Source organism: Mobula hypostoma, chromosome 2, assembly GCF_963921235.1.
Source record: "Mobula hypostoma chromosome 2, sMobHyp1.1, whole genome shotgun sequence".
NCBI lineage: Eukaryota > Metazoa > Chordata > Chondrichthyes > Myliobatiformes > Myliobatidae > Mobula > Mobula hypostoma.
Genome location: NC_086098.1, coordinates 172800107 through 172815457, shown reverse-complemented (window position 1 = coordinate 172815457; position 15351 = coordinate 172800107). Strand labels below are relative to the sequence as shown.

Genomic DNA, 15351 nt, shown 5'->3' with positions numbered 1-15351 from the left:
TCACGGACGGTCAGGGTGAGGGGTTCAGTCAGTTCCTCACAGATGGTCAGGGTGAGGGTTCAGTCAGTACCGCACAGACGGTCAGGGTGAGAGTTCAGACAGTTCCTCACGGACGGTCAGGGTGAGAGTTCGGTCAGTTTCTCACGGACAGTCAGGGTGAGAGTTCGGTCAGTTCCTCACCGATGGTCAGGGTGAGGGTTCAGACAGTTCCTCACGGACGGTCAGGGTGAGGGGTTCAGTCAGGGTGAGGGAACGGTCAGTTCCTCACGGACGGTCAGGGTGAGGGTTCAGTCAGTTCCTCACAGACGGTCAGGGTGAGAGTTCGGTCAGTTCCTCACAGACAGTCAGGGTGAGGGGTTCAGTCAGTTCCTCACGGATGGTCAGGGTGAGGGAACGGTCAGTTCCTCACGGAACTGTCAGGGTGAGGGTTCAGACAGTTCCTCACAGACGGTCAGGGTGAGGTGGTGGTCAGTTCCTCACGGACGGTCAGGGTGAGAGTTCGGTCAGTTCCTCACGGATGGTCAGGGTGAGGGTTCAGACAGCACCTCATGGACGGTCAGGGTGAGGGTTCAGACAGTTCCTCACGGATGACCAGGGTGAGGGTTCAGTCAGTTCCTCACGGACGGTCAGGGTGAGGGGGTGGTCAGTTCCTCACGGACGGTCAGGGTGAGGGTTCAGACAGTTCCTCATGGACGGTCAGGGTGAGGGTTCAGACAGTTCCTCACGGACGGTCAGGGTGAGGGTTCAGACAGTTCCTCATGGACGGTCAGGGTGAGGGTTCAGACAGCACCTCATGGACGGTCAGGGTGAGGGTTCAGTCAGTTCCTCACGGATGACCAGGGTGAGGGTTCAGTCAGTTCCTCACGTACAGTCAGGGTGAGGGTTCAGACAGTTTCTCACGGACGATCAGGGCGAGGGTTTCAGTCATAGTGTTCTTTTTCAAGCTAAGCAACAGTATCCCTCACACTGATAGGACTTTAAAAAACAAAATTTAATTTTAACTTGCCTGTATTTTAAATGTTTGCTTGTTATGTGCCATGTCATATGATGTGACCGATCTTTCCATGACCTTGATTGTTCTTGGTTTGTCGTTTCCTTCTGGGCAGTGTCTTTACAAGATGGGTGACCCCAGTCATTATCAATACTCTTCAGAGATTGTCTGCCTGGTGTCAGTGGTTGCATAACCAGGACTTGTGATGTGCATCACCTGTTCATACGACCATCCACCACCTGCTCCCATGGGTTCACGTGACCCTGACCGGTGGGGGGTGGGGGGTCTGAGCAGGTGCTACACCTTGCCCCAAGGGTGACCTACAGGCTAGCGGAGGGAAGGAGCACCTTACATCTCCTTTGACAGAGACGTTTCGCCAACCCATCACCCAGTGTATAGTCTTGTTACTTAAGGTGTTAATAAAGAAGCACAATATTATGATATCACAAAATTGTTTTTTTTTGTATTTTGATAACTGTATTTCAATATAATTGGTTTCTTTTGTAATTATCATTTTATTTGATATATTTAAATACGTTACCTTGAGAAGGGTCCTGTAGGTTTTACTGGACTAGCTAAAGTGTCTATGGCATAAAGAAAAGTTGGGAAACCCTGGTCAAGGTGGACCTTGGGAACATCACTATAGGGGTTTCACTGCCACACACTGTGGTGTGTACAGTAGATTTAGTTTTGTGCATAACATAAGCTGACCTTAATCCAACCAATTGCATTGTTCTTCCCCCTTCAGGAAGAGTTTGACAGTCTGGCTGATCAAGTGGTCGCAGCAGTCCCATCAACACTGGTGGACGTTCAGCTCCGGGCAGAGGATTTCATTGTAAATGTGAGTAACGGCTATTTAATGATGCATTGGAGAATTCTCCATACGCCTGGGCACCACTGCTTCCACAATGGCAGCACAGTAACATAGCAGTTAGCACAGCATTATTCAATTCCCGCCGTTGCATGTAAGGAGTTTGTATGTTCTCCTCTTGTTCACATGCGTTTCCTCCAGGTGCTCCAGTTTCTTCCCACATTCCGAAGCTGCTAGAGTTAGTAAGTTGTGGGACTGCTACGTTGGTGCCAAAAGTATGGTGACACTTGCCGGCTGCCCCCAGCACATCTTTGGACTGTGTTGGTTATTGATACTGACAGCATAGTTCACTCGATGTTACAATGTGCATGTGACAGATAAAGCTAATCTTTTTTGTAAGACAACATAAGACAAAGGGGCAGAATGAGGCCATTGGGTCCATCAAATCTGCTCCACCCTTTTTGATCATGGCTGATTTATTTCCCTTAAATTGATTAAAATAAATGAAGCATTTTTTGGAAACCTGTAATAAAATACTAATCTTTTAAAAAGACAATTGAAAATAACATCATTTCTGAATAGTATAGTTATTGATGTTGTGGCATTCACCACGCTTAGCTTGCAGATGTTTCATCACTGGTTGAGGTGACACCCTCAGTGTGTAGTTGTTTGTGTTTCTCTCTGGGGGTGCTTGTGTTTATATAGCCCCTGTTTGCTTGCCTTGGTTCTGATTGGCTATCACTTTAGTTGACCTTTGAATTATACCGGCTCATTTTTTTTTTGGCTCTTAGGGGTGTGTGGGTGGCATCTATTTCGATATGTTTGTTTATGGAGTTATCAGAAGAGATGCATGCTTCTATAAAGTAAAGGCATCCGTTAGTCTTGCGAGACCATGGATCTGCGCCTGGAAAGTCTTCACTCTCCAGGACGCAGGCCTGGGCAAGGTTGTATGGAAGACCAGCAGTTGCCCATGCTGCAAGTCTCCCCTCTCCACGACACCAATGTTGTCCAAGGGAAGGGCATTAGGACCCATACAGCTTAGTACCAGTGTCGTCACAGAGCAATGTGTGATTAAGTGCCTTGCTCAAGGACACAACACATTCTCTCGGCTGGGGCTCGAACTCATGACCTTCAGGTAGCTAGTCCAATGCCTTAACCACTTGGCCACGTGCATGCTTCTATGTGGTTATTGTAACTGTTTACTGATGCGTACACCATGTCTGCAAGGACTTCAAAATATCTCATCCAGCGTCTGTGGTGCACATCTCCACTGCTGTAACGTTGTAGCTCTATAAAACTCTGGTTAGACCACAGTTGGAGTATTGTGTTCAATTCTGCTCACATCATTAGAGGAAGAATGAAGATGTAGATGCTTCAGGTAGGATACAGAGCAGATTTACCAGTATGCATCCTGGATTAGAAAGCATATCTTATGAGGATTTTAAAACCTATCCAATATTGAAAGGCCTGGATAAAGTGGATTTGAAGGGGATGTTTCCTAAATTGGGAGAGTCTATGACCAGAGGGCACAGCCTCATAATAGAATAATGTCCCATTAGAATAGGGATGAGGAGGAATTTCTTTAACCACAGAGTGGTGAAGCTGTGGAATTCATTGCCACTGACAGCTGTGGAGGCCAAGTCATTGGGTGTACTTGAAGCAGAAGTTGATAGGCTCTTGATTATTAAGGGAGTCAAAGGTTATGGAATGAAGGTAGAAGAATGGGGTTGAGAGGGATAATAAATCAGCCATGATGGAACGCTGGAGCATATTCATCAGACCGAATGGCCTAAATCTCGTATGTCTTGTGGATAGGTGGAGCTAGCTAGGGTCTTTCTCGTAGGAGTGAAGGAGGATGAAGGGTGACTTGATAAGGTGTACAAGATGACAAGAGGCATAGATGGATAGCCAGAAACTTTCTCCTGAGTGGAAGTGACCAATACAACGAGGCATATTAATTTTAAGGTGTATCTACCTTAATTATAAGGCAGATATATTAGGGACATTTCAGAACTCTTAAGGTGGGCACATGGATGATGGAAAAATGGAGGGCTGTGTGGGAGGGAAGGGTGATTTTAGTGTAGGTTAAAGGTCAGCATAACATTGTGGGCTGAAGGGTCTGTGCTGTGCTGTAGTGTTCTGTGTTTTATGCTTTGCTTCCTGTGTTACAACAGCGAATGATCTTCAAATGGATGTCATTGATTGCCTTGGCTTTGAGGCGTCCTGGGATTTTGTGCTAAATTCCTCAGAATTACAAGTTATTTTATTTGTAGAGGAGAGTGCATTCGAGTTTTCCAAAATAAGTAACTATTTAATATTCCTTAGGTTGTTCAAATGGACTATGGAATGGCAGAGAAAGATCCCATTAACAAGGTCCGATTCTACTGCAAGAATAACCCCAACTGGACAATCAAAATCCGTAAGGATCAGGTAACTTCCTGTAATGAGCATTTTAAAAATTCTTTCCTTGTTCTTTTCTGATTCAATAGAAAGAAGAATCTGCAAACAACAGAGGCACTGTACATGTGTTAAAGGTTACAAGAAATTACTTCATTTTATTTAATAATAACACATGTACAGGGTATTTTATTTGGAGATACACCACGGTAACAAGCTCTTCCAGCCCACTGAGTCCACATGCCCAATTACAATTAACCAATTAAGTGGCCAATTAACCTGTTAACTTGTACGTCTTTGGAATGTTGGAGGAAACCGGAGCAACTAGGGGACTTTTATTTCCGTATCTATCTATCATCTATCAATCAAAATTTATTGAGATACAGAATAGGCCCTTCCAGCACTTTAAGCTGTGCTGCTCAGCAATCCCCAGATTTAACCCTGGCCTAACGGGACAATTTACAATGACCAATTAGCCTGTATGTCTTTGGACTATGGGACGAAACCCACACGGTCACAGGGAGAACGTACAAACACCTTACAGACAGCAATGGGAATTGAACCCGAGTCGCTGTGCTGTTATAGCGGTTACGCTAATGGCTACGCTATCGTGCTGAATAAAGTACAAAAAGCAAGAAAAATGATTAATGAAGTGGTAAAAGATGCAGAGTAATACTCACCAAAATCTGTTATCAAAGTACATATACGTTACCATATACTACCTTGAGATTCATTTTCTTGCAGGCATTCCCAGGAAATAAAGAAATTCAATAGAGTTTACAAAAAATAACCAAATGTGCAAATAAAACAAAATACTGAGTGGTAAAGAGTCCTTGAAAGTTGTTCTGTAGGTTCAGAATCAGGTTTAATATCCCTGGCATATGTCATGAAATTTGTTTTGTGGCAGCAGTACACTGTGATCCATAATTAAAAAGGAGTCTGTAAATTATGGTAAGTATATATATTTTAAAAAGTTAAGTAAGTAGTGTAAGAAATAAGTATCATTGTGGAATCAGTTCAGAGTTGTGGTAAGTGAAGTTATCCACTCTGGTTAAGGAGCCTGCTGGTTGTAGGGAATAACTTATTGAACCTGGTGGTGTGGAACCTAAGGCTTCTGGACCTCCCTCCCAGTGGTAATACTGAGAAGAAAGTGAGGGTCTCTCCAGATCTGAGCTGGGATCCTCCTGTTCCTTGGGGGGTGACGGAGCTGGTAGCTACATTACTCATGAAGCCTCATTTTGGTCTCCGTGTGGTTGTGGATATTGACCATTTCTCTCTCTCTGGTGCCCACCCAGGTATCCCAGCTGCTGCCCGAGAGGTTTACAGAGCAGCTGATCCAAGTGTACTGTAAGAAGACAGACGAGAGAAGTGTGCAGGCTGCACGGAAGCACTTTGTCCAGTGGTGCATCAACAGGAACTTTACCAAGCCCAGGGTAGGGAGAGGGAGATGCCTCGGTGTTACTGTAATAGCTTCTGCAGTTCATTGTCATGGACCTTCTTTGTTTGGCTGTGTTGTACTTCGATGATGTTAGTGGTATCGATATCCATTGTTGTCACATGTACCAAGGTACAGTGAAAAGTTTGTTTTGCATACTGTTCATATAGAGCAGATCATTCCAGAGAATAGGGTAAAGCAACAATACAGGATAAAGTGTAAATGCAACCATACGAATGCAGTGTAGGTCAACAATAAAGTGCAAAATAATAACGTGGTAGATTGTGAGGTGAAGAATCTAGCTTATCATCTGTTCAGGAGTCTTACTGCCCATTACTTCTCTGGTGTTTAGTGCAGCAATGAAGGTCCTCCATCGCTGGCTGTGTTCTGGGCTTCCTTCATCATGTCAGTAGCCTCCTCTCGGTTTTGAGTCAGGCAAGTCCCGGAAGGAGACTCAGAAATACTGTCACACTCAGATGTAGAAGGATTCTTCATTGCTGTTTCTGTAACAATTTTGTTTTACCAGTCAGGGTTGTTAACCCAGAGCCTGGAGGACCGGTAGACTGCTCTTAGTCTGGCCTCCACCCTTTGACCTGTTTGGCATGGGTGACCTTACCCAAAGCATAAAGCCCTGACCCCAGCCAGCATAGCTCTCCGGGTCATTGAAGCACGCAAGCCTCCAAACCCTACGACAAGGTTGTGGTCCTCTTGGAGATCAGGGGTCTGATAAGAGCCTGGTATTGTCTTCCACCTGTTGTAGGTGTGTGAGATCCCCTTGCCACACATTTAGAACATAGTACAACACAGCAACAGGTCCCTTGGCCCACGATGTCAGGACTGGACACAACGCCAAATTAAACTAAATCTCTTCTGCCTGCATGTTTCGTTATTTAGATATTGAGATACAGCACGGAATAGGCTTTTCCGGTCCTTCGAGCCACGCCACCCAGCAATCTTAATCCTAGCCTAATCATGGGATAATTTACAATGACCAACCAACCAACCGGTACCTCTTTGGACTGTGGGAGGAAACCCACACCATCACAGTCACAAGGAGAACATAACAGACAAACTCCTTGCAGGCAGTGGCGGGAATTGAACCCGGGTCGCTGGTACTGTGCAGCATTGTGCTAACCCCTACACTAGCATGCTGCATGTGATTCATGTCCCTCCATTCTCTGCACATTTTTGCGTGTATGTCAGAAAGCTTAAATGCTACCGTCACATCTGCTTCCATAACCATCCCTGGCAACCAATTCCAGGCACCTATCACTCTGTCTTTAAAAAAAATTATTCTTGCACATCTCCTCTAAACTTACCCCCTCACCTTGAACGCATGTCCTTCAGTATTTCTGAATCAGGTTTAATATCACTGGCATATGTTGTGAAATTTGTTGCTGTTTGACATTTCTATCCTGGGGAAAGGTTTCTAGTTGTCTTCCCTGTCTGTGAGTCTCAAAATTGTACAAACTTCAGCCCAACTCGTTCATGCCGACCGAGTTGCCTACCTGAGCTGCATTTGGGCCCATCTCTGTAAACCTGGCCAATTTTTTTTCATTGACTGTGATTAGCTAAAGCTTCAGGTGACAGATCAAGATACTGGCAGTGATATGAGCAGGTCATAGATTCCAGGTGCCTTAGTAATGTTTAAAAACTCAGACTTGTCTTCGTATTGCACGTTCATGATGTCTTCACAGTATGAAGAGACTCTGAAGTTTAGCCATTGCTGCAATGTAAAGTCATAGAGCACTACAGCACAGAAACAGGCCCTTCTGTCCATCTAGTCCTTACTGAACCAGTAGTCTGCCTAGGCCCATCAACCTGCACCTGGTCCATTGTCCTCCATACCTCTCCCATTCATGTACCTATCCAAATTTCTCTTAAATGTTGAAATCAATCTTGTATCCACCACTTCCACTGGCAGCTCATTCAACACTGTGTGAAGTTTCCCTTCATGTTCCCATTAAACATTTCACCTTTCACTCTTAACCTATGGCCTCTAGTTGTAGTCTCACCCAACCTCAGTGGAAAAGGCATGCTTGCATTTACCCTGTTTATAACCCTTGTAATTTTGTATTGCTTGTTCGTTATGTGCCGTGTCGTATGACTTGGGCTATCATGATCTTTCCAAGACCATAATTGTTCTTGGCACATTTTTCGACAGAAGTGTTTTGCCATTGCCTTCTTCTGGGCAGTGTCTTTACAAGACGGGTGACCCCAGCCATTATCAATACTCTTCAGAGATTGTCTGCCTGGTGTCATGGGTCACATAACCATGACACCGGCTGCTCATAGGACCATCCACTACCTGCTCCCATGGCTTCGTGTGACCCTGATCCGGGCGGGGGGGGGGGGGTTTGCTAAGCAGGTGCTACACCTTGTCCAAGCATGACCTGTATACCCTCAATCTATTACGTTCTAGGGAATGAAGTCCAAGCCTATACAACCTTTCCTTGCAGCTCAGGTCCTCAAAATCAAGGAGAGATCATTTGCAATAGTGAGCTCCCACAAACAACAGCTTGTTGACAAAGATGTTGCCAGGACTGAGCTCTAGAGAGAGTTTGGACTTGGAACACAGGAGACTGAGAGGTGACCTTATGGAGGTGTATAATATCATTCGGGACATAGGTAGAGTGAATGCACACTTTCTTACCCCCAAATTTGGGAATCAAGAACTAGAGGGCATTGGTTTAAGGTGAGATTTAATAGGAAGTTAAGTGGCATTTTTTTTTACTCAAAGGATGGTATTTTTGTGGAATGAGCCGCCAGATGAAGTGGTTGGGACAGTTACACTGACAACTTTTAATAGGCGCTTGGACAGTGAAGGTTATGGACCAAATGTTGGCAAATGGGACTTGCTTAGATGGGGCATCTTGGACAGCATGAACCAGTTGGGCCAAAGGACCTATTTCCATGTTTTATGACTATGACCAGGACTTTCTTTAGTGATGTCTGAAGTTTTCTCTGGAGTGGTAGAAGCTGAGGGGAGATCTGATAGGGGTTTATAAGATTATGAGAGGCATAACTAGAGTGGACAGAGAGTATCTGTTTCCCAGGGTTGAAATATCTAATACCAGAGGGCATGCATTGAAAGTAATAGGGAGTAGGTTCAAAGGGGATGTGAGGGGTAAGTTTTTTTGTTCAGAAAGTGGTGGATGCCTGGAATGTGTTGCCTGGTATGATGGGAGAGGCAAATACATCAGAGGCTCTGAAGAGAATTTTGGACAGGCACATGGATGTGAGGAAGATGGAGAGAGATGGACGTGGTTTAGGTAGGGGGGATTAGTGTTTGGGTCTTGTGATTTGCTTTTTAGCTGGTTCGGCACAACATTGTGGGCTGAATGGCCTGTTCCTGTGCTGTACTCTTCTGTTCCTTGAAAAAATGTTGAGGTTGGGATGGTCTGTCACACACAGTTGGAGAGAGTGTTAGTTGAAAGGTGACTTGAAATGTGGATTTTATGGCTGAGAGGATGCTTGGAAGTGCAAAGAAGTGTAACGTAAATGTGTGAAGTTTAAATGTACCACTTACCCTTCGAACCAGTAATAAATTGTAGCACATTTTGTACCTGCCTGCAGGATGGCGATGTTGTTGCCCCTGAGCTAACGCCACTGAAGCCTGACTGGAACAACAGTGACAGCGAGAGCGACGACTGTAACTCCAGGGATGTGCTCCCACCGTATCACCATGCAAACAGCCACAGATCCAAGGCAAAGCTTTTCTGTTAGGAAGAAAAAGATTTATTTTGTGATTTATTTTTCCTCGAGTCTAATATCTTCATTCCTGTGTGAGCACAATAATCTCCACATGCTACTTTACCCCAAGTGTTATCCAAATTATAGACCATTCTTTAGATAGAGAAATGCGATCTTCTTGTAAAGAAGTACTCACCTAATGACTTCAAAGTCAGAATCGGATGGTTTTACAAAATCAGTTGTTTCATAAATGACCGTTCCAGTTCTAGTTGACATCTAAACTTAGGCTGTGAACCACGTTGCCTGTTACATTTAAAGCAGCGTCTATACTTGTGTTGAAGGGAGTGGATTGTGATTATCTAAGAAGGTGAAACTCTTGATTGCAGTCTCTTTGGATTCTTCCTCACCAAGTGACAACTGGAACTGTGAAAGTCTGCCATTGGGATAATGCATATTGACTGCTTCTACAAAGGGTGGTATGGATCACTGATTGCTGCTTGCAGGAAAAAAACCTTTAAAAACTGCCAAAAAAAAATCAAGTCCCTATTCTGTTATTCAAGGTGTTTGTCATTGTGCTAATCGGAGCTAATCACAAAAATGTCCTGGATCTACCTAATTATTGCTTGGTTGGGGGAGAATGTTGCTCTGGATTTTTTGTTTGCTCAATATGTTGTATCTCTTTCGGCTTAAAAATGTATCAGTGCAAAAGTAGCATTCTACTTAACCCAACTGAGATGTTGGGGACAATCAGATGGTCTTTGTCTTGTGTTGCAGGATCGACTGGAAATATTGCCACCCCAACACAGCAATACCCTGGGAGTTCAGTGGCAGTTGTATAGGCTGGTGATAGTGGATATGGTCATAATATTGTAAGGTAAACCCAGCCTGCAAGATACCTCCATTTTGTGGCATCCGTTGCTACTGCTCCTAGGTAGAGTGCTGTCTGTCCATTTAACTATCGTGCTTTTACTGGGAATTATAAACTCTAGGTACTCTTAAAATTTCTAAGAACTACTTTTGCAGTATTAATGCCAGTGCACAAGGCTATCCAGTGCAGATTATTTACCCTTAAACATAGGGATAAAGATTACGAATTTTTTAAATCATTGTTTTTGTAAGACTAAAAACAGCCTGAAATCCTGTCCAATTGCATCATCCATCTCATTTCTTTTGTTGTTTAGTTCAGCCATTCCGGGTGACTGTTGAAACAGGGTCAGTATTTCCTTACTTCATTGGGGAACATCTTTGTTTTCTCATCAACAACAAAAGTATTTTATTCAGTGAGTTTTATTGGAGAATTTATCTCTTCCATGACCTCAGAGAAGGTGGTTAAATGCTGAAGTATATCTGCTGGCCACACAGGTTCTTGCACTGTGAACTCTCGGCAGAATCTTTACTGTGGCCAACATTTTGACCAGAGATTGTAAAAGCTAAGATTTAAAAAAGCCATTCTGCATTTCTGTACAATGTATAATTGCACATACTGAAGAGAAACGCTTTGCAACATGATGAGTGGGGGAAGATACAGTGGCTTTTATTTCTTATTTTTAGAGATAGAGCACTTTCGGCCCAGTGAGCCCACACACACGTGAACGATTAACTTCCTAACCCATACATCTTTGGAGGAAACATACTGTCATGATGCAAACTTGAAATCTCCTTACAGACAACAAAGAGAATTGAACCTGGGTCACTGTAAGTGTCATGCGAACTACTATGCCACTGTAACACCCTGATATGAAAGGCATTTGACATAAAAAAAACTAATTGCATGCAGCTCACAGTCTTGGCTACAATTCTTAAAGTACTGTCCATTTTGCTGTTTCCTCTGTGAGGGGATCCAGGAGTGCCCCTATTAACTGTTTGAAGAGAGACAGAGAGAGTCATTTATCATTGATTGTTTGGAAAAGAGAGAGAGACGAAGATTGACGGTTGGACTGTCACGGGAGGTAACTTTGGAGTTTTACTTTGGAGATAAAAACTGAGCAGCTCGAAGGTTGTTATAGAGACCAACAGGACATTATTGATGTTACTTCCAAGGGCTAGTTGCCTGCTCGCATTCCTTTACAGACAAAGGAAGGAGGGACTCTTTGAATGACAGGTGATGCTCAACACAGGGAAATAAATAGGAGGTCAGATGGTACAGACCTCAGACACATGATCTGGACACTGAGTGAGCATTGTTGTGCCCGCAGGGAAAGTGGGTTTTGGAGGATCGATCAGGCGGATTGATCCAAGTGCTCTGCCAGTGAAAATGCAAAGGCAAGACCGGTGGGGAGTTGTCCATGTGTCCAACCCTGGCCTGGGTAGACAGCTCAACCACACCGAAGTACGGTCCCCTTTGTTGTTAAGTCACAGTCGGTGACTTGTGAAGGATTTCGGAGGACGACGAGAAAATCGACGGCATTGGCTCACCTGAAGAGACTCATATCTCTCTCTCTCTCTCTCTCTCTCTCTCTCTCTCTCTCTCTCGCTCTCTCTCTCTCTCCTCCCCCCACAATCGCTATTCAACTACATACCACGAACTGAACTGAACTTTACTCAACATCATAAGACTGTATCCTTTTACCCCTAGACTTCAAGAAGCTTGGTTTTCATACATATTTTCCCACACTTACTGATTTACTTACTTATGTAATTCTTGCTAACCTGTTTGATTTATCTTCACTTAGTTTACTGTATTGCGTAGTTATTAATAAATATTATTCATTATTAGCAATACTAGACTCCAAAGTGGTTTCTATTTCTGCTGGTTTCCTTATTCCCGTCACGGGGTACATGACACCTCAGCTTTCAAAATGCATCATTTTCAAACATAATTAAACCTTTCTGCACTGGTGTTTCAGGTAGACCATGTAATGCCCTAGCAGTGCTCTTGAACAAACTTCCATTCTTTCAGCGCAGGTTGTATCAGCAACCTCACGGCTCCCCTGATCTCAGGTGCTGTTTGTGCGTTCCTGTAGAGTGTAGGCTTCCTGGGTGCTCCTGTTTCCCTTCGCATGCCAAAGACTTGTTGGTCGGAAGTTTCATAAGAGAAACTAAGAAAAGATATGCTGGCATTGCAGAGGGTCCAGAGGAGTCCACGAGAATGATTCTTGGAATGAAAGGGTTAACCTGTAAGGAGCGTTTGATGGCTCTGCGCCTGTACTTGGTGGAGCTTTAAACGATTGCGGGTGTAGTGGACAATGAGGAAGGCTATCATTTCTTGCAGGGGGATCTGGATCAGCTGGAAAAATGGCTGATGGAATTTAATGCAGACGAGTGTGAGCTTTAGTATGACCAACCAGTGTAGGTCTTACATGGTGAATGGTAGGGCACTGAGGAGTGTGTTAGAACAAAGGGATCTGGGCATACAGGTGATAATTCATTGAAAGTGGTGTCACATGTGGATAGGGTCGCAAAGAAAGCTTTTGGCACATTGGCCTTCATTAGTCAAATAGTTGAGTTCAGGAGATGGGATGTTATGCTGAAGTTGTATAAGACGTTGATGAGGCCTAATTTGGACTATTGGGTCCAGTTTTGATCACCTCCCTACAGGAAAGATGAAGACAAGATTGAAAGAGTACAGAGAAAATTTACAAGTATGTTGTGGGGTCTGGACGACCTGGGTTATAAGGGAAGATTGAGTAAGTTAGGACTTTATAACTTAGAACGTAGACGATTGAGAGGAGATTTGATAGAGGTATACAAAATTATGGAGGGTATAGATAGGGTAAATGCAAGCAGGCTTTTTCCATCAACATTGGGTGAAACTACAACCAGAGGAATAGTTTAAGGGTAAAAGGTAAAAAGTTTAAGGGGAATATCAGGGGAGATTTCTTCACTCAAAGGGTTGTGATGGTGTGGAACGAGCTGCCAACACAAGTGGTGCATGCAAGCTCAATTTCAATATTTAAGCGAAGTTTGGATCGGTACATGGATGATGGGATATGGAGGGCTATGGTCCTGGTGCAGGTCAATGGGAATAGAGTTAAAATGGTTCAGTACAGACTAGATGGGCTGAAGGACCTGTTTCTGTATTGTACTTTGCTATGAATCTATGTCTCTAAAAGATGTGCTGACATTGGAGAGGGTTCAGAGGAGTTCACAAGAATGATTCTGGGGATTGAAGGGTTAACATATGAGGAGCATTTGATGGCTCTGGACCTGTACTCACGAGAGTGTAAAAGAATGAGGGGAGATCTCATTGAAACCTATTTAAAGGCCTGGATAGATTGGATGTTTCCTACAGTGGGTGAACCTAAGGACCAGAGGGCATTGCCTCAGAATAGAGGAATGGTCATTTGCAACAGAGATGAGGAGGAACTTCTTTAGCTAGACGGTTGTGAGTCTGGAATTCATTGCCATAGGGGGCTATGGAGACCAAGTTATTGATTGTATTTAAAGTGGAGGTTGATATGTTCCTGATTAGTCAGGGAGAAGCCAGGAGAATGGATTTGAGAGGGATAATAAATCAACCATAATGCAATGACAGAGCAGACTCAATGGGGTGAATGGCCTAATTCCGCTCCCTTCATCTTATGGCTGTATGATGATTGTCCTTGGTATTGGATTGTGGAGTTGGGTGATGTTACTAGGCATGTCTTTGCTTCCTTTCGCAGCCCAAACACTTGTTGGCCAGTAGATTCATAAGGTCAATTGTCCTTGGCATTGAGTAGTAGAATTAGGGGATGTTACTTGGCGTGCGTGTGTGTGGCTCCTTCCACATCCAAAGTCATGTTGGTTGGTAGTTTCATTAGTGTTGGGTTTTAGAGTTGGGGAATGTTACTAGGTATGTGTAAGCAAACAGACTATGGGGAAGTAAGTGAGAAATGGCGATGGGACTGCCTGGGAAGCCAGTATAGATTTGATGGCAGAATGGCTTCTTTCTGTGACAAAGGGAGATTTAGAAGCATTATGGACCTGCTATGCTGTTGATGCATGTGAGCATCCTAAAATGCAAGATGCATTTCAACAAATACGTACATGGCCATTTGATTTTGTGTGTGTTCTTATTAACCTGGATTAAGTGGTTTGGATTTTTTTATATTACCATCTTGAAACCATTGTGCTACTGTAAATGTTTAATAGTTTTCCTGGCAACTACTCAAAACAGATCAGGTCATTCCCTGTAAGGGGTTTGGTATTGTGGTCACTTGTGCCTGTAAGGAATAGCATTTTAATCCTTGCAAATGTTTTGGTTATTCATTTATTTATTGAGATACAGCAGGGAATAGACCCTTCCAGACCTCTGAGACACGCTGCCTAGCCTAATCACTCACAGGACAATTTACAATGTCCAATTAACCTACCAATCTTTGGACTGTGGGAGGAAACCGGAACATCTGGAGGAAACGTAGTGGTCACGAAGAGATCGTACAAACTCCTAATCAAGGGACAATTTACAATGACCAAGGACCCAGAGGAAACCCACGTAGTCACCGGGAGAACGTACAAACTCCTTAAAGGCAGTGGCAGGAATTGAACCCAGGTCGCTGAAACTGTAAAGGGTTGTGCTAACCACCGCACTACCGTGCCACAGTCGCATCTTTCATCAGTCAGGAAGAGTAAAACCACGTGGTACTTCTAAGCTATTGGAGTGGACACTTAATTGTAATTCTCAATGGGCGACACAGTAGTGAAGCAGTTAGCGTAATGCGGTTGTAGTTACCCAGGTTCAGTTCCTTCAACTGTCTGTAAAAGGCTTGTATATTCTCGCTGTGACCATGTGGGTTTACTCCAGGTGCTCTGGTTTCCTCCTACATTCCAACGTGCGGCCTAATAGAATTAGGCTGCACTGGTTCATTGGGCCAGATGGTCCTGTTACGTGCTATATCTCTGAATAAAAATTAAAAATAAATACATGGATGACAAACTGCCATTCAAAATGAAATGCAATACTGCATGTTAAAAATGACACCACTGTATTTCAGGTGCCTTTCGCAAACGTCTGTCATTTTCAGGTGAATATACTTTGAGCACAACACTTTACAGTATCAGTGGCTCAGGTTCAACTCCTGCCGCTGCCTGTGAAGGGTTTGTACG

General features: G+C 43.8%; 1 protein-coding gene across 2 annotated transcripts in view; it reads left to right on the top strand.

The window, feature by feature from the left end:
* Positions 1 to 10939, top strand: part of LOC134342677 (deoxynucleoside triphosphate triphosphohydrolase SAMHD1-like) — a 58667-nt gene extending 47728 nt beyond the window's left edge. Inside the window, exons 13-16 of one of the 2 annotated variants that reach the window (XR_010017068.1) lie at positions 1740 to 1832; positions 4128 to 4221; positions 5495 to 5632; positions 9211 to 9348. Coding sequence is in view for 1 of the 2 variants with exons in the window: in XM_063041086.1 (XP_062897156.1) it covers positions 1740 to 1832; positions 4128 to 4232; positions 5495 to 5632; positions 9211 to 9360 (486 nt within the window). In the remaining variant the exon portion in view is untranslated. Of the gene's footprint in view, positions 1 to 1739; positions 1833 to 4127; positions 4233 to 5494; positions 5633 to 9210 lie in introns of both variants that reach the window. The other variant, XM_063041086.1, reaches the window with a different exon arrangement.
* Positions 10940 to 15351: the final 4412 nt, after the last annotated feature.